The 23,704-nt window shown below is 38.2% G+C and overlaps 1 protein-coding gene across 13 annotated transcripts in view; it reads right to left on the bottom strand.

Annotated features, from left to right (window-relative positions):
* The window catches only part of LOC100643048 (protein sprint), a 159,280-nt gene that overhangs the window by 41,968 nt on the left and 93,608 nt on the right, over positions 1–23,704 (bottom strand). For 4 of the 13 annotated variants that reach the window (XM_012312064.2, XM_012312065.2, XM_012312063.2 and 1 more), the window contains exon 2: positions 15,301–15,549. The exons of 8 other annotated variants lie outside the window; for them this stretch is intronic. In XM_012312064.2, the coding sequence (XP_012167454.1) occupies positions 15,301–15,425 (125 nt within the window). In that variant the 5' untranslated portion in view covers positions 15,426–15,549. Of the gene's footprint in view, positions 1–15,300; positions 15,567–23,704 lie in introns of those variants that run through there. One more of the 13 variants, XM_048408927.1, reaches the window with a different exon arrangement.

Genomic DNA, 23,704 nt, shown 5'->3' on the forward strand with positions numbered 1-23,704 from the left:
TATTCGTAAACGCGCGAATTTGCATAAACGTGCACGCAATGTTCCCACGGTAAACGAATTGAAATATAATAATTTAACAGTAATATCTTCAGAGCGCAGCCTTCTAACCTTTTAAGGTTAATTAGTACGACAAACAGACCTCCTTTTTGTACTTAGTCTAATTGCCAGCCTGTTTCAAAAATTCATCCATCATTCGCTGATCCGTGAAATCCAGTCACCATCTGTCCATGGTTCGGCAATTAAAAGCTGGTCTTTCGGAGCATAAATCATCGTCGAGGAAACTGCGTTGACGTTCGTCCGTTCTATATTTTATTTTTCTTTCGTCGAGCATCAAGAGACGATTTGTTACGTCGCGACGCGACGTATCGATTTTTCCGCCGCAGCGATATCTGCCGGACGTCATTGATTAATTTTACGCCGTGGATTAATTGACTGCTCGAAGAGTTTTCAGTCGCACGCGCCGCCACGTTCCTGCTTCCGAAACACAAACACACACAGGTGTATCGATTTAATTAGACAGGAAACATGCGCCGAAAAAGCCGGTCGGTCAACGTATACGGAAGTACCCGAGGTTTTCCGCTCGCGTGATTTAATTGGCAAATCAGCTCCGACTATTTTTAGATACTGGTGAAACACATGAAACATTCATACGGTAGAATATTTAACTTGCCAGTTTTTAGATCATTTGGTAGTTTTCAACGAGTCTGCAAAAACTATCGTGCGAGAGACATAAACAATTTCTGAAATTCCCTTCTATCGCTCAGCATCCAAGCCCGATCCTAAACAAACCCACGATAACGTCTATGACGATGATTTATCATCGACTGGGAACTAAAAAACGAAGCCAAACAAATAATTCTTCGAACGAAAAGCACCTTTCCCTTTCTTAGCAAATGTCAGAAACCTTACGTATAAAGACTTGTACCAGTTGCTAGAACAGTCGATCTGAAAATAACAAAGGGCCAACGACGCGGAAGTTACGTTCCTGATTCGGGCACCAGGAACGTGTTCGTCGTCTGCGGGATCCGACGGGGGTTGCCATGACGACTGGGGAGGTTCTCAACACGTGGTCCAGCAACGGCCTCGTAAGGGTAAAAAGGGGATTTTTACGTATTAACGAGCGACCCTGTGCATCGTGCTTGCAACGGCGGATGCGTTCTTGCGTCTGGAGAAGTTTAAGGGACGAAGCTTCCATCTCGAGGAACGCGTCTCAAAGGTGAGGATTCTCGAGTGGCGGAGCTCAAAGGAACGCGTCCAACGAACGACTCTTCGTTCTTTCAAGCGATATGGCCCTCGTGTTTTCGACCAGTCTTCCTGCCTCGAGATGTTAAGTTCGTTGCAGTTAACGGAAAGGGTGGCTAATTGTTGCGAGTTTCGAGGGTTGGGGATTGCTATTTATGGAAGTGGGTTGTTGCTGCTGCGATTGACGAAGCGTACGTATGTACGTATTTATTAAATTCAGATTTTTTCAGCTCTGAAATAGGCTTGGGTTACCATCTATTTCTTCCTATTTTGGTTATCATTATTTGGTCATCATAAAAAGAATAAAAAGCGTACGTATGTGCGTATTTATTAAATTTAGATTTTTTCAGCTCTGAAATAGGTTTGGGTTACCATCTACTCCTTCCTACTTTGGTTGCCATTATTTGGTTACCATAAAAAGAAAAAAAGAAATAACGAGATAGGAGGCGAGAGAATTTTACAAAGTTCGAAATTTCATTTAAAGAGCGAACTATTCGAGGCATTCTAACTTTATATAAAATTAGTATAAGGCGGGGAAGATAGGGAATGCGTTTTAAATGGTATGTTATTTCGATTCCGAACTCTAATTCAATTCACCGGCTGCTATTGAACTCAGGCCAATCGGGCCTGGTATTCCTGCAAAACCTTGAATCGTCGCCAACGGGGGCGGTTCAGAAATTCTTAGGCAGTCAGCAGAAAGCGTCTCCTTTTTTAGTCTTATCGTTGCGATAAATTAAACGTACCAGGTACATACACTTTAATTAATCGCGAAGAAAATCCCACGTACATTTGCTAGTCGTTCTAAAGAAAATTATTATCGTTTTCAAGATTTCTTTCATCTTGTTTCAAGCGTTTTTGCAATCTCTTGTCAATTACGTTGAATTGTTTCCAGCTGTTTCCGACAAAAAAATCCGTGTAAATTTACGCTTGAGGAAAAGCAAGCTTTTCGAGGAAACACTCTCGTTCATTTAACGCTATCTTCGAGGAGAAGAAGCAGCACGAAACAGAGAGGAAAACTCATTTCTTCTCGGGAGAGTTCTAATTTCATTAATTAGAGAAGGGTTAAAATGTAAAATGAAGATTGCATTCTTTCGCAAGCATCGCGACGCTTCTCTAAGGTCTTTTCGGAAGACGCTTTCTGTGCGAAGTTTAAAGAAATTCTCAGCCTCTAAAAGAACCTTCGCTTCCTCTTTTCTTCCACCTCTTGCATCCTTCACATCGTATAAACGAGGAAAGTTTCACTAACAAGAATAGACGTAAGCTTTCTAACAAATTAAAGTGGTTTCTTTTCAGTTCATAAAAATCACGAAATGATTTCAATAGAATGAAATTTTAATACAATAAATCCTACTAATTAGCAGAACGAAACAATTATGAGGAATTACCTTTTATATTAACATGTAAATCGAATTTTTGTGGCAAATTTTAAAACAGTTAATATTTAAATAAGATTGCCAAACGAAATGTGACGATTTTCAAGCTAAATTTTTAATAGACCCTTTGGATAGAATGTTTTAAATTTTCACGTGAAATTTGAAAATACGATTTTCGAACGCAATATTTTAACTATCCCAAACTAATATTTAACTAAGCCAAAATTTACAAAAGATAGAATTCTCGTACGAAAAATGTAAATTTTCGATGGGAGAATTTTTTGAATCAAAAATCAATTCTAATATTTTTGAATAAAATTTTCGTGAATTTCATTTACTTTATTTTCGAAACCTTTTTCAGTAGTAAAGTTTATGATCGTTAATTTTCTTGCGCGAATCTCTACGCGAGCGCACTTCTGCTTGTCCCGTAGTTTTTGCTTCTTCTGTATGAAGGTTAGAAAAAAAAAAAAAAGAAAAAGACGAAATCAGCTGATTCGATGGCATCGAACGCGCGTCCTACGATGCATAAAAGACGTTCTTCTTTTTCTCTCACGGAGAGAAAACGCGATAGACGGCGTGCACATATTTTTCCGGTCAACGATCATCGTGATCGACAACTCTTTTCTAATTCTCTTTTCCTCTCACGCTGAGCATGAAACCGTTTCTCGTGACTCAGCATCGTTTAAAACGAACGTTTCTTACTTTTTCTCGACGCACGGCTGTCAATGGAAAGTTCTATAACTGTTACGCTAATTATTTGGAGCAATTAGATGCGATTTCGTTACAAGAAATCAACCACGCTCAATTGAATCTTTCGACTTTCTTTTATATTTCGCGGAATAATAATTATCGTGCAAATTTTCTTTATGTAAAATAAAACATCGTCGTCGTTAGTTCTTACTTTTCGTTCGTTATGGAGTTAACAGCGGAGAATTTTAATTTGCCAGAGAAATTCATTTTTTCAGAATGAATTGTATGGTTCGAATTTTAATTTCTATTTAATACATTTTCTCCCGGATTTTTTTTTTTTTAAGCATTCTTCAGGCATTATACGTTTCAATTCGGAATTTAATTAAGAAGATTTAATTAGTCCCAATTCGCGCTAGAATTTCAGCTACAGCGTTTAATTTCAGGTGTAGCTTGTACAGCTTCGCTCACTTTTTATTTACGTTCGCTGTACTTTCTCTTGTATTTTCACGAGCTGATTCTACACGAAAATTAGCACAACTACAAGAAACTTATTGCGAGTAACATCGTAGGCAGGTTGCAGCAACATGATCGTGACAATATCATTTTTGAATTTGAAATCTCTTCAGTGTATTTTACAACAAATATTTCCTTCAAACGATTTAATTAAATTTCAATAGTAAGTCATGAACCAAATTATACGTTCCCATATACGACTCAACCTCTTCCCCATAAAAGATTCTAACAAATTATCTTTTACAAATAATAACGCAAGATATGTTCCTCTTCCTATCTAAAAAGATATCCACAAAAAAAAAAAAAGGAGAACTACCATAATCGATATCAGACTAACTTCTCTAACTTTTCCGCCTGGCTCATATTTTACGACGAAAAGTTTCTATTAATCCAACTTCCTAACCGAGTTGTCGGCACTCTAAGAATCGCGTGGCTCATCGGTGGAGATTAAATCGACCGGAAGCAGCGTGCTTCATCCGGATATTGGCGGAAGCCCGTTCACGAAAGGGATTAATTTACGTCGTAAGGAGCAAAACGCGATCGTGTTCGATCCAATCTCAAGAATGGATCGAAGAAATCGTGTTCTCCTCGCTGTGTTGGCTTATTCGTGAAATTTTCCGCTAAATCGCGAATATTCGATGACCCGTGCAACTGTGCGCCACAATTTTGCGCATGAAATGGCTTAGAGGAAGAAATACAGTGCTTGTTTTTTGGAGGAATATCGGAACTGAGAGTTTTATGTTGTCTTTTTAGATGAACACCGATTTTTGGAAATCGTTTTCTTCTCAGCAATTTATTGTTTCGCGTATACGACCTTTGTAATCTGTCTAATTAATTTGTAATTTGTTCTTCCTTTTGTTATTTGAAAAAAAATTCTATCGAATAAAACAGGTCGCGAATTTTCTTCTGCCCTTTTGACTGACAAAGGCAATTTAAAAAATAAAATTGTTTTCGTTTCGTTAGAGAATTCTTCGAGAAAATATTCCATCCGAAAATCGAGTTAGAAGAAGAAGAAGAAGCATAGGTAGGGGCAACAAAGCGAATGTAATTAACTATCTCGTACGCCTATTCATTACTGCATACTAGATAGTGAAAATGACGTTTCGTCATGCATAGAAAGCACAAACGATGATTCCAATGGGAATCAGGCCGATGCTGCTTGAAATAATGGTGTTGTCTCACGCAAAACAGGAAAAATTGGACCGTGAAGTAATCGCGCGATCGGTAGGGTTCTCGATGAAACGAGACAACGCGACATGTAACCCGGAAATGGTGATGGATCGGTCAAAAATTCCCTGTCCGTTTCCGACGTAAGGAAACTTGTCTCTTTACTTTCGAGTTACGAGCCCGTCAAGATCCATCGTGTTAGGAAGAAACAAAGCTCTTCGAGGAAAGCACTCTGCTGCATTAAGACTAATAGCACGCTTCCTGGTCGTTACTTCATAGAACGTGGCCGTTGCACGCGTCCATACCGGGGAACCACGTTATGTTTTAGAGGAAATTCTTAATGTTTAGCGAGAAGAAATGGTCCACTGCAAGAAAAAAAGATTCCAGACCATAGTTCTAGTTTATTATGTATAGTTCGAGTACTTTTCGAATACCTTTCACTGGGAAATTATCTGTAGAATTTAGCGCACAAGTGTGTTTATCTTGGTTTTTCGATGAAATTCTGTTTTATATATCTCTATGTACCTGCAAATATTAAATTGGTAAATCGAAATGTAAATTTCACTCATCTGACAGTACTTGACAGTATCAGAATCTACAGTTGTAATTTCGACTCTTCTATTTTTATTATAATACGATATCGAGTGAAACATACGTATGTAGACATTTGTATATAGTAAAAATATAGAATTTTCAAACTTTTCATTTTCGCATCATACAGCAAGTTGAGAATGTTTTTGCACTGTGTCGCTTTAAGAAGAATATCAAAATAAGTGGCGAGTAGGCTCGCTAATTAAGCTTGAACAGATAACCTATTCTACTTAAACTTTAGCGATCTCTACTCTCAAGAATTAGCAAGATTTGATGTGAAACTTGATAGCCAGAAGCTTACAGAACTTTTCATTTTCGCATCATACAGCAAGTTGAGTATGTTTTTGCATTGTGTCGCTTTAAGAAGAATATCAAAATAAATGGCGAGTAGGCTACTCCTAATTAAGCTTGAACAGACAACCTATTCTACTTAAACTTTAGCGATCTCTACTCTGAAGAATTAGCAAGATTTGATGTGAAACTTGATAGCCAGAAACTTACACCTTCTCACACGTTCATAAAACCTACTGATAACCTTTTGCTACACTAAATTCCCTCTAATAACGCGTTAATAACAATTTGACGATACACACGAGCGTCTGACGCTTGTTAAGCGGTCAGCTAACCGTCAACACATAGGTAGATCAGGAAGAAGAACAGGAAACTGAGAGGAAAGAGGGACAGAGATGGAACGAAAGAAAGAAAAAGGTGAGTCGAAGGAAGGCAAAGTGCGACTGCCGTATACCGGCCTATCCAATTTCTCGTGGAAACCGAAGCCGAAGAAGGCTCTTGGATTACACGAGTGGGAGCAGCAAAGTGATCTTGAGTTACTCTATGTAACACGCGACACTTTACTCGTTAAGTGTACCTCCACGCTCTGTTTCGACTGTCTCACCGACGTCACCCGTTATATTGTCCTCTTTGGGACCGGAAAGTCGTAGGGTTCAAGGCGTTCCACCTCGATATCTTTTACTGTTGATAGTACAAGGAGAATTCTTTATTTAGGACGTTTGATAAATAGATATAAATAGAGAAATTGTAATGGAAAATATTTTGAAACATCATTATTAGCCGTAGAGTAATTGTAACAACATGAGGCATCGATTAAGTACATTTAGGTTATTCGACAATAAAGCGTAAATAGATAAATTGTTCTAGAGAATATTTAGAAATATTATTAGTATTTTCCTTTGCCAAATTCTCAATCGTAATATATTGTTCATATTAGGTTGTTTATTTTATAAGGAAATAATAGACGCACAATGCTTTTTGCTTCGTATTAGTTTATTGAATTATGCACAAACATAATAATAGAAGTAGAACGAAATGGATTATACCTAATTTAATAAAATAATATAAAAGAGAAATTGTTTATCTATTATCACCTTACGAAACGAAAGAAACTTTTCGGACAACCTAGTATTATAATTAATATTACATAGCGTGATATCGATGGGACTTGTTTGGTTATTACTTTTATATATCTGCTCTTCTTTGCATAAAAATAAGAATAGGATATAATTGAATAGAGAATGTAAGTAATTAAATTCAAAAATATAAAAATTTATGGACGACGTTCGGTACAGCGTTGCTATAGTTTAGAAGAATATTTGTGAAAGAGTATCTTTATGAAGGTGTTTCGTTTGTTAAGTACATTTTTGTCGCACTCATTTATACTGCATTACTGTCTCATTCTTCGCTCTATCTTTGTTATTTCCCGAGCCATCCAAAAAGAAGATTCTTCTCGAGGGTGAAAAATATCATTAGAGCTCGTCTTTTTCCCGTCGTCCCGGTGACTGCACGTTAACGGGGATTAAGGGGATAGAAGCTTAATCTTTTTCAAAATTCATGATTCCTACCGTGGGATGCGCCTGTCAGCTCTAATCTTGGTCGTTCGAGAAAGGAGTGTCTATCCGACTGAATGCTTGAAATTTTTATTTCCTCGACAAATTTATCGCATTTCTTAAGTCGAAATTTAGATCACTGCAACGGTTGATTCCATCGAAATTTATTCGACGAAGGAGAAGAAGAAAGGAGAAAAAGGGAAAGAAAAGAAGGGCTGTAAAAATATTCAACTTCAACGATCGTTCCAAACAAGAGAGGAGAGGAGACAAAGACAGACAAAAAGAGAGCAAGAGAGAGAACAAAAAGGGAAAAAATTCGAATTACAAGGGAAATCGAAATCGTGTTTCTCTCAGTGCGTATATTCGACATATCGTTTGTCAAACCGAAACAGGCTGATGGAAACAGCGATTCGACGAAGGATACGTTCCATCCTGGAAATTGGTCGGCTGAAACGCGCTGGCCAAATATAGTAATTAGAGGGTACATAATTGCGGGAGTTCGGAATGGTCGGTGATCAAAGGCGAACCGTTTGCCCTTTTCCGTTCATTCGACGTCGCACCGCGCATATTGGGCTTCTGTGCAAAACATTCCACCAAGAATCCACACGAGGGTCTGCGGAAATTTACGCTACGCCCTCCGTTTCCTGTCTGCCATCGTATCTTCAGTCTGTACGAGGACAAATTCATGATCAGAGAAAAAACGACAAAAAATTCCCCGCTTTCGTCCCTTTTCTTTTCTTATTTATCTGCTGCTTGTGTACGATCCATGAAATAATGATATTCAACCACTGACTACGATGACTTATGTGTCTTGAAAATGAATATACACCAAGCGATGTATCACAGTATTATTTACTGACATTCTTCGCTAAATCCGAAGGGTAGTTGGACATTGAAAAAGTATCTTTTTAGTCTTTTTCGTTTCACGGAGATGCCCAGGAGATTAGCTTTTGCCAAATTGGGAGATTTCTTCCATTATCGTGGGAATGTCGGCTTCCTCGTTGATTTGGCGTCTCGAAACATGCCAATCTGCACTCTCGATGGCCCTCTTAGGCTCTTGTTTTGCCATCGTTCTATAATTTTTAAATTACAATCAAGCTTGTTGAATGGTTAACTATATTGGGTTGATTGTATCTGAGAAAGATAACTGAGACTTTCTATGAGTTAACGTTCTTATCAATTATTTCTGCGCATTGCAATTATTATTATTATTCATCTCAGAATAAGTATGAAATCGATATTCATACTTAAAATTCCTTATACAAACAGTATCATCAGTTTCATCCAAAATCTCTCAAGCATCGTCCAAACTCACAAACTCCACCGTCGTAACCCTCGATTACCCAAATTCGCCCAAAAGAGCGCACTATCATCGCTTCTATCTTAAAGCTGTAATCGTTTTACCCAATAAAAACCACTTCTAATCACTGTTACCCTCATCCAGGCTACGATATCTGTCCGTGTGCCGACACGTTCCACGGATACAACGCCAAAGGCGCAACAAACAACCGGTCTTAATCGAACCTCCGGTCATTGCAGTCGTTTCTTTGTTCACCGTAAGGTCGGGATCGCCGTAGACCGATCGGGATTCCGTCGAAATTAAGCGATTGAACCGACTGCTCGGTCTGCAAACGTCGCTTTGTACTTGACCCGTTATCAAAGGCAACCATTATGGCCAGTCCTCCTAGTTGGATTCATGGAAGACCGTGGATTCAAAGGAACTCCGGTTGCAGCCGATATTCATCGCGAAAACGGAGATACTATGTGCCTTGTCTCTTGGCAGAGGACTGCGAGAGAAACGGATGCTCGTGGAAACGGATGTCGTTCCTTTGGAGAATGGAGAGCGTGGGGCGAGTAGATGTGATTGTCCTTCCGGCTAGGAAGATGTTCTTGTTGATTGAGAAATCGGGGACGGAAGCGTGTTTGTTTCGCGATGATTTCAGGCGGCTTTTACGAGTTTATGGCGAGATCGTAAGATTGCGTACATTCACGTATTCTTTGTAGATACAGATAGAAACATTTTTTATGAATCGAAGAAATTTCTAGGTTTTTATGAATTACATAGAAGTTTCGTGGATTTCTGTAGACTTTTCGCGAAGGATAAAATTCGATGGACTTTATATTAGATTAGATAGAATTAAGGGTAAGTTTTGGCGAATAAAATTATATTTGAATGTTGTATTAGATTAGATAGGATTAAGGGTAAGTTTCGACGAATACAATTATATTTGAAATATCGCGCAAAATTTCTCTTTTACGTCTATGATGATACTGGTTTACGATGATTTCATACTATATAGTAGATACGTTGTGGGAAGTTATATCGAGTACAAACGCAACGAGAAAACGCGATATATATCCATATCGGGGCGAGCAAATCATGTGATCTCTCATCTGTAACCAGTTTCCAGTGATAATCCCATTTCCAGCAGATAATTATTATCCCTCGTCGAATGACTTAACAACTCGTTTCCCGTAGCAAACGAGTTTACATGGTCTAATGGTAGTCAGGTTCCTCGATTAACTTAATCAAATCGATCGGTTTTCATCGCTGAAAAATCTTACGCAGCGTCACTTTGTACTCGACCATCTTACACAGAAACTTCCTCGGTAACATTTTTGCAAAATAATGGTTTCTGTCACACAAATCACAAAGTACAAAATAAAATCAAACGATCTAAAATTCGATAATGATAGTTTTTAATCGTCTCACAGCTATCTAATTATTACGATCATATATAATCCTCAGATACCATTTAAAGATCGACATTTCTTAAAGAAATACCACTGACAGGTCATTTAAGTGGAAACTTCTCTGAGTGACGTTTCTAAGACTGCAGGTCTCGCGATTGTTTCTCAAGCTTTTCCCATGTCACGATTTCCCAGCGATCAGCGATGGGAAAACGAAAGGGAAAGCGCAGGCGATATCGTCAACGTTGAATTAAACGATCCTTCCGCTCTCGTGCCTCGTAACTTTAGACTGAAAGTGCTGTATCGTGTTTCGCGTGGTTTCTTCGATTTACCCGCCCGATGATGTCGAACTTTCCGTCCCGAAACGCTTGTTAGAAATCCCGCTGGTTCCCTGCCCGTTACAGGAAGTGGCCAAATATTCGATCGATAACGGCAGACACATAAATTTCTCGTTACGACGTCTTAGAATCGCGCAAAGTATAAATTTTGTTTAGAATTCGAACGAAATACGACATTTTAACAAATATTCCAAAACGTTTGTCCAAGTCAGTTTAGACGAAATTGTTCGTTTTGCTAATTTTTGTAGCGTATCTTACAAATAATAAGATGGATACTTTAAAGTTACAGGATGATGGAAAATGATTTTTAAAACGAACCTGTAATTAATTCGTTTTAAACGTATTAAAAATCTTTGATATAGAAATTTCCTTATTGTTCGTATCCTCGTTCCTCGTAATACAAACCTAATTCGTCTTTATATATTATTCGAAGCATAGCCGTCACCCCGTGCCTAATTTTTCATACGAAATATCTGAAAAATCGCCAACGACCCTGCATTAACCCCAAGTTCCTGTCGTTTTCACAGCTCCTTCCTACTAAAACGCGTGCACGTGCGCGTGCACTCCCGAGTTCACACGTCCTGCACCTCGAGGACCGCATTAGGACGAGTGCACGTCGTTTCGACCCCCTTCGATTCGATAGGGTTGCGAGTGGTGTTAATGCAACCCCTCGATCAACCGACTATTGTTTATTGTTAACGTGTACCGTGCGAGATTGTGTCGGAAACGACGAGTCGTTGATGCGCGTGTGTCCCACGAGTCCATTGAATTTCGACGATTGTCCGCTTTGGTATTCTAATCGATCGGGGTCATCGAGGATGTTTCTATTATTTTTTACGACGCCGCGACGTGGGAAAAGAGGTGGCAATGAACGTTTATCGTAGATGAAATAAATTTCGTCGATTAAGCGTCGTATACGTACTGGCAAAACATTGAGTGCGAATTAAAAATACACACTCGCGATTATTTATTATGAAAGACTTTCATTTATAGTTGGAAATGACACGAGAATAATCGATTTGCCAATTTTTAGCTGTTAAAATTCTTTTTGCCAATTCCTATGCCACTTAGCGGTTAAAAAAGGGTATTTTTGCCTAAAACCCAGGAATAATTACGATTCGATCGCGTATTATTACAAAATAATATTCTTCTCCTATCCGACTATTCTACAGTTGGCCCTTTGCCTAAAACTATTAAAAAGATTACAAATTAATCTCGAGCAATATAAAAGCTGAAGAATTAATAATTTGTTCAAATACATTACATGGTAAATGGTATAAACTGCACGAAGTGGTGTCAGGTTCAGACAAGATTCGAAGACCCACTTTTAAATGGCACGGGTCGAGGCTAAATTTCAATTTGTCAATTTAAATTTCCCGCGAGATTTCAAAGTCACTTCGCAAGGGATGGCTCTCGCTCGTGATACGCAACATAGGAGACAAATTTCGTTCGAGTGGCTCGATTAATTAATGCAACGTCGTTCACGATCGGCCGGTCCTCAAAGAGGCTCCGTTTTTTTCCAAGCGGAAAGACGCGTAAAACGTGGGAAAAACGGTAACGAGGCCGCGTTCGCGCATCAAAGACGCCTCGAATGGCTCAAAAGGTCTCGCTTAAATTCCACTTACGGGGTCCTCCTCGCTTTTTCGCGTACTGTGCACAGGGCTTTACCGTCCAACCTCTTTGATGCAAACGCATTTACTCGCGTTCGCGCTCTTCCGCTCGGGTCACAGGATAAGCTTCCGGCATTCCTTTGGCGTAAACAGCCTCCTCCAAAGGATCATTGCTGCCTTTGCCTGGTTAATTTCGAATTCGCTCAATCCGTTCTACGAATTGGTAATTGAATCGAGAATTTTAAGAGGTTTAAATTATTTGTTCGTCCGTTTGGCATCCTTTGGGTTATTTTGTACAAAGATTGATAACAACGAGATAAGCGGTTTTATCAAGACGGATAAATTGTCTCAATAGCTTCGCGCGATGGAAAAATCGTTAGGGATAGTAAGTTCGATGGTTTTTTATTGCTCGAGATTAATTTGTAATCTTCTTAATAGTTTTATGCAAAGGGTCAACTGTAGGATAGTTGGATAGAATAATCGCGTAGGATAAGAAAATTTTCATCCAAAGTCGAGAATACGACGAGACTGAGACGCATAGAATATTTATTTTCTACATTTACTTTTTGCAAAGATAATTCTTATCTCTTTAAGCTTATACATGAAAAGAGACAAGAGACTTCCATACTGAGTAAATAGCCCGATGTACGGCGTAAATTCTACGCGTTTCAGTTAAAAATTAATCTCACAATTAACGGAGCAACGAGCAACAATATCACCAAACTGTGCAGAGGAACGATGAACGTCGACCTCGTCGCTGTGTAATTTCCGTGCGACGCTCGCAGTTTCACATGTATATCATGGTATGATTCATTGAGCAACGATGGGACTCTGAACGCTTCTGTGTGCACTTCCGACCAAGCGCAATGTTACCCGGAAATTCTACTGGTTTTAGTCACCTCCCGGCCATATCGTTTCTCGTCTCCGAATCTTCTCCAAGCTCTGTATCGTTTGGCCAAACTTATGAATTTTCTAGTTACGATACTCGATATTTAACACCTACGTTTATAATATTAGGTTGTCCGAAAAGTTTCTTTTTCTTTTTTTGGTTTATATTAGTTTATTAAATTATGCACGAACGTAATAATAGAAATAGAACGAAATGGATCATACGTAATTCAATAAAATAATATAAAACAGAAATTGTTGTTCGTCTATTATCGCCTTATGAAACGAAAGAAACTTTTCGGACAACCTAATATGTATGGAAACTCGATAATGTTCATCAACGATATATTTAGTTTCATCAACTTTTTAATTTATATTATTCAAAGAACGTAATAAAATCTATCCTTTCTACGTCAGTATTAAGTACTACACAGATTGAACATCAATTTGGGGAAGAAATTAAACTTGGAAACACCAACCTATTTTAAAATATTTCTCAATTTTTCAAAAAAGAAACACCAAAAATAAGTATCGATATTCTATAATAATTCGTTAAAACGTGAAATCTCCTTTTTTCTCGTATCGAGATACGCGAAGCTGGCGAGCTGGAATTTTATTTTAGCGGCGTCAACGAGGAACACCCGGTAATTGGAATCCATGGGAGGAACCCATTATAACCGGGTCAGGATCCTCCCATAGAGTGGCCTGCAGCCGAAAAAAGGAAATAAATGAATCTCTATTCGCAAAGACCCCAAGCGGATTACGGGTAAGAGGCTTACATAAGAATAAACCGAAGGGTTTCTCGCGGCTCGGCCACTTTTGCTATCATATTTCATATTAACCGCTGATTAAAATCGATTTTTCCGCGGTGACATGCGAGACACGAGCCGTTTCGTCCACCTCCGTAATGATTCACGACCGATCGATTTTTCACAAGGCGAAAAATATTTTATTTTTAATCTCGACTCACGAAGCATCGGAGAAAATTTGAAAATCTATCAACATGCCGAAACGTTTCTCGGTATTTCCTATTTTAGTTTCCTTTAAAGCGTTATTTAAAGATGGCTTTATTTCTGAAGGAAACGCGAGCGACGATTGCGACTGTTTATTCGAACAGTTTTTCTCATTGCGACTTTTTAAATTCGATCGTTGCGGTTTCAGAACCTCGATCATTTTTGTCGTGACTTTTTGAAATGCTATAGCTCGATATAATAGAATCGACGAATTCCAAGCGCGAATAATTGAATTTTTAAATTGCGGTTGGTTGTCTGTCGAAATATTTCCTATTTTCTTTTTTTTTTTTTTTACTGCCAATTTCCAAAATTCAATCGCTGTAGACCGTAATATAGTTTCGAGTCGACAATCCACAGACTTCATTATGCGAGGCGATTCAATTTTACAGCAATCTAAATTTTTGCGATATTCAAATTTCATAATATAGTATTTTTATGTAAAATTGAAAATACGGATTCTATGAAGACTGTCTATATTCGATTTTTAAAAGGACGTTGACGCAAATGGCTGTTTATGGAAATTGAAAAAGAGGAAAGAACAAGGAAAAAATACGCGAACGACTCGCGTCGCAGCATCACTCGAAAATTTCCATTTCCGCGTTCACCATCGGTTCATGGTGGTCGGTGGCGGCGGGATCAATAAACGCAGGTGCCGGCAATGGCAACTGCAACAAGCACGATCCGAGTGCAATGGCCATCGATTAATAATTAACACACGGTTTCGTGGCTATAATATAATATAACAGACGGTTTTTCTTAACGGTAAATGCTTCCTTTCAAACAATTTCATTTCCAATGAAATAATATTTTAATCGTTTGAAACGGATTATTCGATAGAAACCTATCGACGAAATAGATTCTATAAATATTTCTTTTCGACTAATGTTTTCTACATTAGTTCTTTGTAAAAACAAATACCACGTCTTAAAATTCTTTATAAACGATCTCCTATCCATTTATAACTTTCATAAACAATCTAATAGTTCTGATATCATCAAATTATTAAATATCGTTATATTATTAATAGTAAATAACAAGAGTATAAAATATCACGAAATTTTTTGCCATACGATTAATACACGTCAAAAGGATGATAAATTACACGGTAACGTGCAATTCTAATGACAAAAGTACGAAAATACTACTGTTTTAAAAGGAATCAACTAAAGGGAATCGTTCTACCATACTGAAAGATGCTTTTCATAAATCATGCAAACGAACGTTAAAATATTCATTGCCTTTCGTCTTCGATTAACCTATAAATACACTTAAAAGGTTTCCTCTGCGTGACTGGAGCTACGTTCTCAACAGGGACATCGATTTTTCATGCGAAAAGTTACCTTTTGACGCCGATCTCCGCGTAACGGCCCCTTGTGGCCCGAGTGGCCACGCTTCTTCCGCTTCCGGGGTTCGTGTACAGCGTCAGTATGTCGCTGTTAATGTTGTTCAGAATCGGTGGTAGCATTATTGCGATCCTGTTTGCCGACGATCCTTCCGCGAGTTCCACGTATACCAACGCATCTCACAGATACGAGATTTCTCTCGCTTGTCTTTGGTTCACACACTCCTTTTTTGTCCTCGTCGAATTTCTGGGAAGAACGATTTGGTTGTGGTCGAGCCTTCGTTTTAGTACATCGAAGGAGGAAGTTCGATTTTGAGTGACCGTTGTACTTCTTGGAAAGTTCTTGGTCTTTAAGAAAGTTTCGATCGTTGTTCGTTCTTTTGCTTTTTTGGCGAATTCTTTCTTTTTTTCTTTTTTGGTAAAACATCGAGTTTAAATCCCGAGGAATGCAATCGGGTTAATTATTTATTTTAGAAATGACCAATCGTAATTTATTACAGAACTTTTCGTCTATTAAGGAATTTTAATTCATTGGAAAGATTCTTTATCTGTGTTTTTTCTCATTAAAGAATTCTTTACTTGACAAGCGCGAAAAGATCTTTTTCTTCTTTTTTATCGGAAACTTCTTAGCCATTGTACAAACTTTTTCGGATAAAACGATCGATTTGCTTCACGGGAAATTTAACTTTTCTCGCTACTTACTCTCTTCGGTAGCAGTTACAATTTATAGGATTCTTTGTGCTCTTATAAAAGTACGCGTTGTTCCCTGATTTGAAATTTTCTAATTAACTTTCGGCGATTTTAATGGCGACACAAAGTTACGTAAGCGTGATTTAAATCGGTGTAAGTGAACCTTCTATTCTATTCTATTCTATTCTACTTTTCTATAGACTACTTCTAGTGCACTTTGACCAAAGTTCTATGTCTACTTCTACTTCAAAGTCTTGGTGTTCTAAACGAGCCTCGATTCAAACAGTTTCTTACGATAAACACGAAAATGGTGATGGCTAAAGAACGTACGATAAACAGCTGGCTCTGACGAATTTGACTGAAATGCAAATATGTCAATCCTTATGCCGTAATATTTTTTTTTTCATAAAAACGCATTTAAATTGAAACCCGATCTTTAGCGAATTTTTAGCTCCAATAAAACGGTAAATCGTTTGTGGCACGCGATCGAGGCGCCAGAGAATTATCGCCACGTCATAAACGACTTAACGCAGTGATTATTTATTGTCGACGATTCCGAGGAAAAGTATGTGTCTGTTGGCGATAGAAATTACCCGTGAAATATCGCTACAAGGCTGGTCGAGTAATTAATTGGCGGAGATAAAGTATTTTCGGGAGAAATTGCCTAGATTACTCGTTCTTGCCCCTAGTTGTAATTGTTATGGGAACTATGGGGAAAATGATCGAAGGGGTCCGAGCGAATTGGAGGAGACGAATCAAACATTTGATCTACGATCGATACTTCGTTCGTTTATAAGAAAAATTGTCACTGGTTATAATTATGGTTTAATAATTCAGAACCGACGATTATCATAAATGGAATAAAATATTTATTGGAAAGTTTAAATAAACTTTATATAGTATTTTACGACGTAAGACGCGATAACAAATTTCTGATAAAATGATTAAAAATAGAAAAAGCGCGCCAGCAGAATCTGTACGAAACAACAAGCGGAGGAACCAAAACTCGACGGACGATTCCCACAGGAAGCCCAATTACACGAATATACTCAAAGCCAAAGCCAATCTTTGCGTCGTGTCAGCCGAAACGCCATCACAAAAGATCCAGAATAAAGAAGAATATATTTCGTGCTCTGGAAATATAACAGGGCTATGAAACGTTCCTATGATCAAAGTTCTGAGAACGGATAGACATAAAAGGAACCTGGACCAGCGTGTTTGAGACACGCAGTGTTATTACGATACCGATCGGGAAAAAATTGCCAGCAAAAAGAGGAGAGAAAGGGGAAAGGGAGAAAGAGGTGCACACACGCGATTTGAGAAACGCCCTCGATATTGGACAAACGAAAAATGGCCAGATGTGATGAGAAAGCAAGAGAGGAAAATGCCAACTGCTGGAGGTCATCGATCGTCGTAGTATTCGCCTGGAGATTTCTCATTCGTTATCAGACTTTTTTCTACATACCTTTTACATTTTATTCGTTATTAGAAGGGCTACGAAGAAGATACGACAGCACGCGAGAATTATATTTCCTAATAAACGGTCTCCACGAGGGATCACGTTCGTGGGTATTCGATGATTCTTCCGACGGAGGAAAAAAAAGGGACGAGGGTCTGTCATAATGACGTGCAGTTTGAACAGTGACGCCATGCTGAATGTACTGCTCGAAATAAGTGGAGGACCTCGTCCCTCGACCACTGAATTGAATTAGCGACGAAGAAGATTGAACAACTTCCGTCGGTTTTTATTCAAACGAGGTCCCGTTTCAAGGATTCCTTAAAATCTGTCATTTTTTATTCTTAATTCTACGTTCTGTCAGCCTCGTTAATTAATTTTTCTCATGTCATTCTGATACTCGAGTCCTATAGCTTCCTTACGTTATTTATTATTTCTCTGTCTGTTACTTTTCCATTCTTTGCTCTGTCTTCGTCATCGCCAGAGAAGGTTCTGCCTCAGAGATTCCCTGAAATTCCTAACTTTTGCGTATAGTTTCATCTTACCATCCAACTTTCCTATAACGAGATACTCAGTTGTTTGTCTTGAGACGAATAGACGTCGATAATTAAAAATTAGTCATCGCGATCATGCGATAAATAAATGTGGCCAGATCGGGGGAATTGCTTTAGCCTTTTAACAGGCGCGGTTTCGGTGAAATCGGTAACAACGTGTCAGGTCCATGGTTTAATTGCGATCGATCGCGTGAATTGCTGGACTGGCCACGCATGTCCTGGCATTAATATTAAATACGACAGTCGGCAGATCGCGGAAATGAACGTGAAACTGCGGATTTAGGGGTGGAAAGTCCGTGTGCATGTAAACTGTCGACAAACACTGAACAGGAACACAAAGGGTATTTTGCAGCCGAATTCCGTGGTGGTTCGTTTCACAGCTAATTCTCGCTCGAAGGCCGCTATTGCGAGGCTGATTTGCATAGCATAGTTTGCTGGCTATTTCGAGGATTTGCCTGCAATATATCGAAACATATATCGCAAGATACTAATATGTTAAAGAGAGCCGCGCAATATTTCCTCGATTCTTTCGTATAAATTTGGCAGAATAGCATTGCAAGCAAATGGTAGAAATTTTATAAACGATTTATCAGATAATACAAATTCTTGTGTTTAAAAAAAAATCAGTGAAGGTATTCTTTAGCAGAATATCGAGACTAAAAATGATTGTACTTTAAGGCTGTTAAAGAACCTGAGAGTCGATACTAATCGCCGATCAGGAGTGAAACGCGTCCAAAATATAATAAAAATAATAAATAAAAATTATATATTGCACCATTATAAGTAGAGGCTCTATAGATAACATCGAACGTAATATTAATCGATAAAGTGAAACTAAAGAAAATTGCAATTGTCATTATCGCTGCAAGGCTTAGTAACGATTTTATCTAATAATTCCCTATCAAATTAATCAGACGCGTAATCTCTGAGATACTTCATTGAACCAATTCGAAGCGAACGCGAAGAATTTTAAGATACATCCGCATTGAAACATCGACATGAACATCGCCAATGAGAGTAATGAAACAAAAAGAAGGGAATAAGAGAAACGAATAAAGAGGAGAGCAACTCGTTCCACTAACGAGTCATCAATAAAGTAGACGCGTTTCGTATCAGCAACGAAGACAAATCGTTTCGTATCTCACGACGTTCATTCAACCTACGAAATCTCGAGATTCACTCGAAGGATCGACGTCATTTCGTTGGTTTCGAAATAAAACGACGATTGAGAAATCGTCTGCGCTTGAATTGCGATCGCGTGAATAGCCGAGCGTGATCCAAATTCGAACATCTAGACGGACTGCAGACGAAACTGCATGAAAAGTGACTGACCGTACCCGTGGTTCTGATTTACAGGCGGATTTATTTCGGGAAAATCTCTATCGTGTTTGATATCCTGAATGGGAGTTTGCGTGGGATAGAAGTAGATCTGGGTTGCAGAATTATTTATAGAAATTTGCATAACTAGAGTGCTCGTGGTCAGGCTGCGATGAAATTTGTGAAATTTGGGTGAAAAGCGTGGAATTTTTATGCAGCCGAAGAAAATTGTAGGCAGGTTATATCTGAGTTTTTCAAAAGATTTCGAGAACCTGAAAGAAATTTGGAAAATTTCGAAGACGTTCGTCAGATTCACTCGTCTCGCGTTTTTTTTTTTTCGTACGTACGTACCTCGCAGGTAATTAAAATTGTTAAAAATGAAACTGGTTTGGCGAGAGAAGAGTTTACGATTAGATTTATAGAAGCCTTTGAATTTTTAACTTGTAATATCTGGTATAAAGTTTCATCGTATTGTAAAATGATATCGATCTGTTATATGCAATCACGATGAAAATAAAATTAATATATCGAATTGCCTGTAATTTCTTTGGAAAAATAAAGTCAGGTTCGTTCGTGTACAGTGACATATTAAAGAAGGAAAACTCGATTTGTCCGAAGAAAGTAATTCGAAGAACCTCCGATAAGCTGTCTCCTCTCCCTCGCTTCTTTCCTTTCTCTTTCACATCTCGATGAGACTTCGTGGAACAGAGTTTCCCGTCACGTTCTTGATCTGTCTTGATCGCAGAGCGATCTCCTTGGCCGAAAGTTAATTTGCAACCGTGTCTTTCTCCGTGATGCTTTATCGTTCAGAGTCCCAATAAAAAGCGACGTGAAAATATAACGCGATTTGTATGAAAATTGGAAAATGGAAAAAGAAATATACATAGGAGAATATAAAATAAACAGCGGAAATTTAGAATTATTAATTGTCATATTTCTCATTTGATAAATATTAGTTTTTATACATTTTTTCGTTCGCTTCGCTTATCGAAACAATCTTATTCAAATAATAAGCTTCGTGAAATTTTATTTTTTCCTTGAAAAACGCTGTTCGATCGGTCAGAAAAATGTTTTTCATCCTTAAGAGGAATTAAAGGTGTTAAAGCTGGATTTAATTAAAAGCTACAGAAGTAGAGTGGCTTGAAATGTAGTCGTAATTGATTTTGTTAAAAGAATGACACGTTTAAACAAACCGACAATTTTTAGATATCCACAAAAATGAACTTTGCAAGTAGATTACTTATTAGTATATGAATGCCATAATCTTCCAAGTCGAATAACGCGATATTATTAAGAAATCATTGGAATTTTATTTCGAAGCACAGTTTCGACGAAGCACAGGTTCTAGTCTCGGTGAATAACGCGCTTCTGTTTAATCTCGATGATCGTTTCTCTCGATTCGATCGAACATTTTTGCGGTGAAATCCTTTTCAATTGTATCTTTCCATTCTTTATCGGGTGGAACGTGACAAATCAGTGGAAACGATCGTGTGACTAGTGTGACTATACGCTATACTACACACGTTTCGTTAGAACTGATTCATTCGTCGCGCCGCGTCGATTCGATGGAAAGCCAAAGCCACGCGAAACTCGCCTAAGGCTGCTTTTAAGTTTGTCGGCGCAGACTGCGTGGAACCAAAATTTCAAAGGAAAAGTACGCGCAACATTTTTGCTTATGCTGCGACTCGTCGCAGAAATATGCAAAAGTCATAGCACGAATATTGGAAGAGGAAAGAAGATGCAAAAGATAGATAATTTTATCTTACATAACTTATTTCTTTTATTTTAGGATAATTGTGTTTTAGGATTCTTTTTATTTCGGAATTGACAAATATTGTACATACGAAAATTTGCACGTAACAGAGTGGAATTTTATTATAAAATTTGATTCGGATGTAATCTGGTTTGATAACGCAAAACTATTTGCATGAACAGACGGATCTACTTCGTTCTTTATGATGACTACACGTAGGTGTAAAAGTAACGTAACATTATTACATGCTTAGGTGATAGGGAAAATAAATTTCTATTTAGGTTTCATTTTTTTTTTCTTTGTTTAATTATGATTATAAAAATATGAAGTTGCATAAACATCTGCAGTTTAATGACTAATTTTCGAAATTCGCGATATTGTTAATGTATCATTGAGATACTATTTTTAAGAAAAACAAAACTAAGCGATTCAAACCTTAAAAGGTACGATAGTTCAAATCGTTGAACTTGCACATTGATTAATGGATTTTCCAGAAATTCGACTGCGCGTATCGCGTGCTATCGCACGACGCGACGTTTTAAAGGATTCGGAACGCTAAAGGCAAACGTTCCTCGGTTGGTATTTCGCAGAAATTTTATGAACGTCGTTTCACGATTTCACGAATTTTTGATAAACTTTTTATCGGCACTCACCTTCTCAGTCTATTCAACAGTTTTTTTAGCATAATTCATCACAACCTCGAGGATCTAGTAATACGAACAGCGATTCAATCGTCGGCGAGAAATTCGCCAGAAAGAACTTTGTCCATCTTCGATTGAAAATTCGGCTATGACGTTATGTAACGTAATGTAAAATGTAATTTCGCACTAATTATTCACAAATTGTTGTCTCTGCAGCAAGATAACTTTTTTATTTAAACAAACATGTTTTCCTTTATTTTATTTAAAACCAATGCTCCTCGATAATCGATAAACCGATAACTTTATGTATAAAAAAAGGCACACTCAGAGAGGAATACTAAAAAGAAGAGGACTCTGCCTACTTCTGTTATTATCTTGCACGGGATGAAACAACGACGTACACACTTGCACCAGAACAAAACAATTCCCATCTCATCCTTTCCACGAATCCCGCAAACCACGATTCCTTCGAACATAACATCAATTATACCTTCACGGAAAAGATTACCGCACAAATTACGTTCGTCCAGCGACACGTCCCGCGACAAACTGAATCACGCTCGGGCGAATCACTATCGCGAGAATAGTCGCAAACAAAGTGTTTATCGCGCGAAAAACCGGGAATAATCGCGTTTATTGAGCACCAAGAACGTCCAATCAACCAGTCACGAGCATTGATCCCGGAGGCTGGTATGGAACTGCGGCCGCACCACCCACGACGACGTCCAACAGCCTCGACTCGTCGTTATCGAAACTGATAAGTGACACGAGCGACGTCATCCAGCGAAACGTTGGTCCTTAATTTATATATATAAAAATCAGTGTCCTGATTGACTCATCGGCGCGTAACTTTTGAAAATATAAAATTCGCAAATATTCCTGTCATGACGTAAGCACCCGTTAAAAAGGGATGTTTCGAAATTCATTCACTGAAAAGGACAAAATGCTTTTCACGGTCTCTTCCATTTCTCGAAATGTGTTTGAAAAATCTGTACAAGTATTTGCAAAATTTCACCCCTAAAGGGGTAGAAGAAAAAGGAGGGATAAGAGAGAAAAAAGGCGAAGCTGAGAAACTAGAAAATGTTAAGTAAAACGAAAAAGGACAGACTTTAAAAAGGAGAGAGAAGGAAGATGATTCACTAGGAAGAGGAAAAGAATATTTCTAAAGTTTCTAAAACATGTAAATTTTCTGCAGTCGTTGCCAAATTTAACGCGTGCAAACTAACTTCATACGATGTTGCGTGTCATCGTTTGATACGAAGATGCAGCAACATGGAAAATGTTTATTCTTGATGCAAGTACACGTACGCTGTTTCGTGTAGTTACACGATTCTCGCTAGAGAAGTTTCCACTTTTGTTAATAATTACGAACGCGTCTAAATGCATTCTGTTAATAATTCTTTGTCCTTAGGACTGTTTTAAGAACAATTCGAAAATCCAACAACAAATAAAGATGTTACTATGTCTAAGAAATTGGGAATTTTCCGGTCAACTTGGTAGTTTCTTTTTACAGGACAAAGAGGTAATTTTTAAGGGTTGAAGAGGTATTTTCTGCGAGTTTCTATTGGAGAGTGGTTGCAGAATTATTCTGGGGTGAGGTGGAGGAGAATGGAGCAGACAGAGATCCCTTATCGGTCGTGATGTATAGCACAGAGATTGGGCGGGTGCTGGAGAAGATTTCTTTCGAAATCAATGGAGTTCCTAGCTGAACCGTGTGGATTGTAAAGTACCTCCTTCAGTGGCTTTTTTTTATACGCGATAGTATCATTGAGTTACACGTCATGAATATAAGATTTGTTGCGTGTGGTAGATTTATGAGTAATTGTTTTGTATTGTTCCCAAGTTGAGGAGTTTTGTTCTATTTCGGGTAATTTTATTGTCTAGAGAGACAATGCTGGAGGATACTCGAGGATGAGTCTTTTGTTTCCCTTTAAAAACAGTATTGCTCAGCTTATGGATGGTGATAAAGTAGAGCACATACTAGATCAAAG

This window comes from Bombus terrestris, chromosome 9 (genome assembly GCF_910591885.1).
Source record: "Bombus terrestris chromosome 9, iyBomTerr1.2, whole genome shotgun sequence".
Classification (NCBI taxonomy): domain Eukaryota; kingdom Metazoa; phylum Arthropoda; class Insecta; order Hymenoptera; family Apidae; genus Bombus; species Bombus terrestris.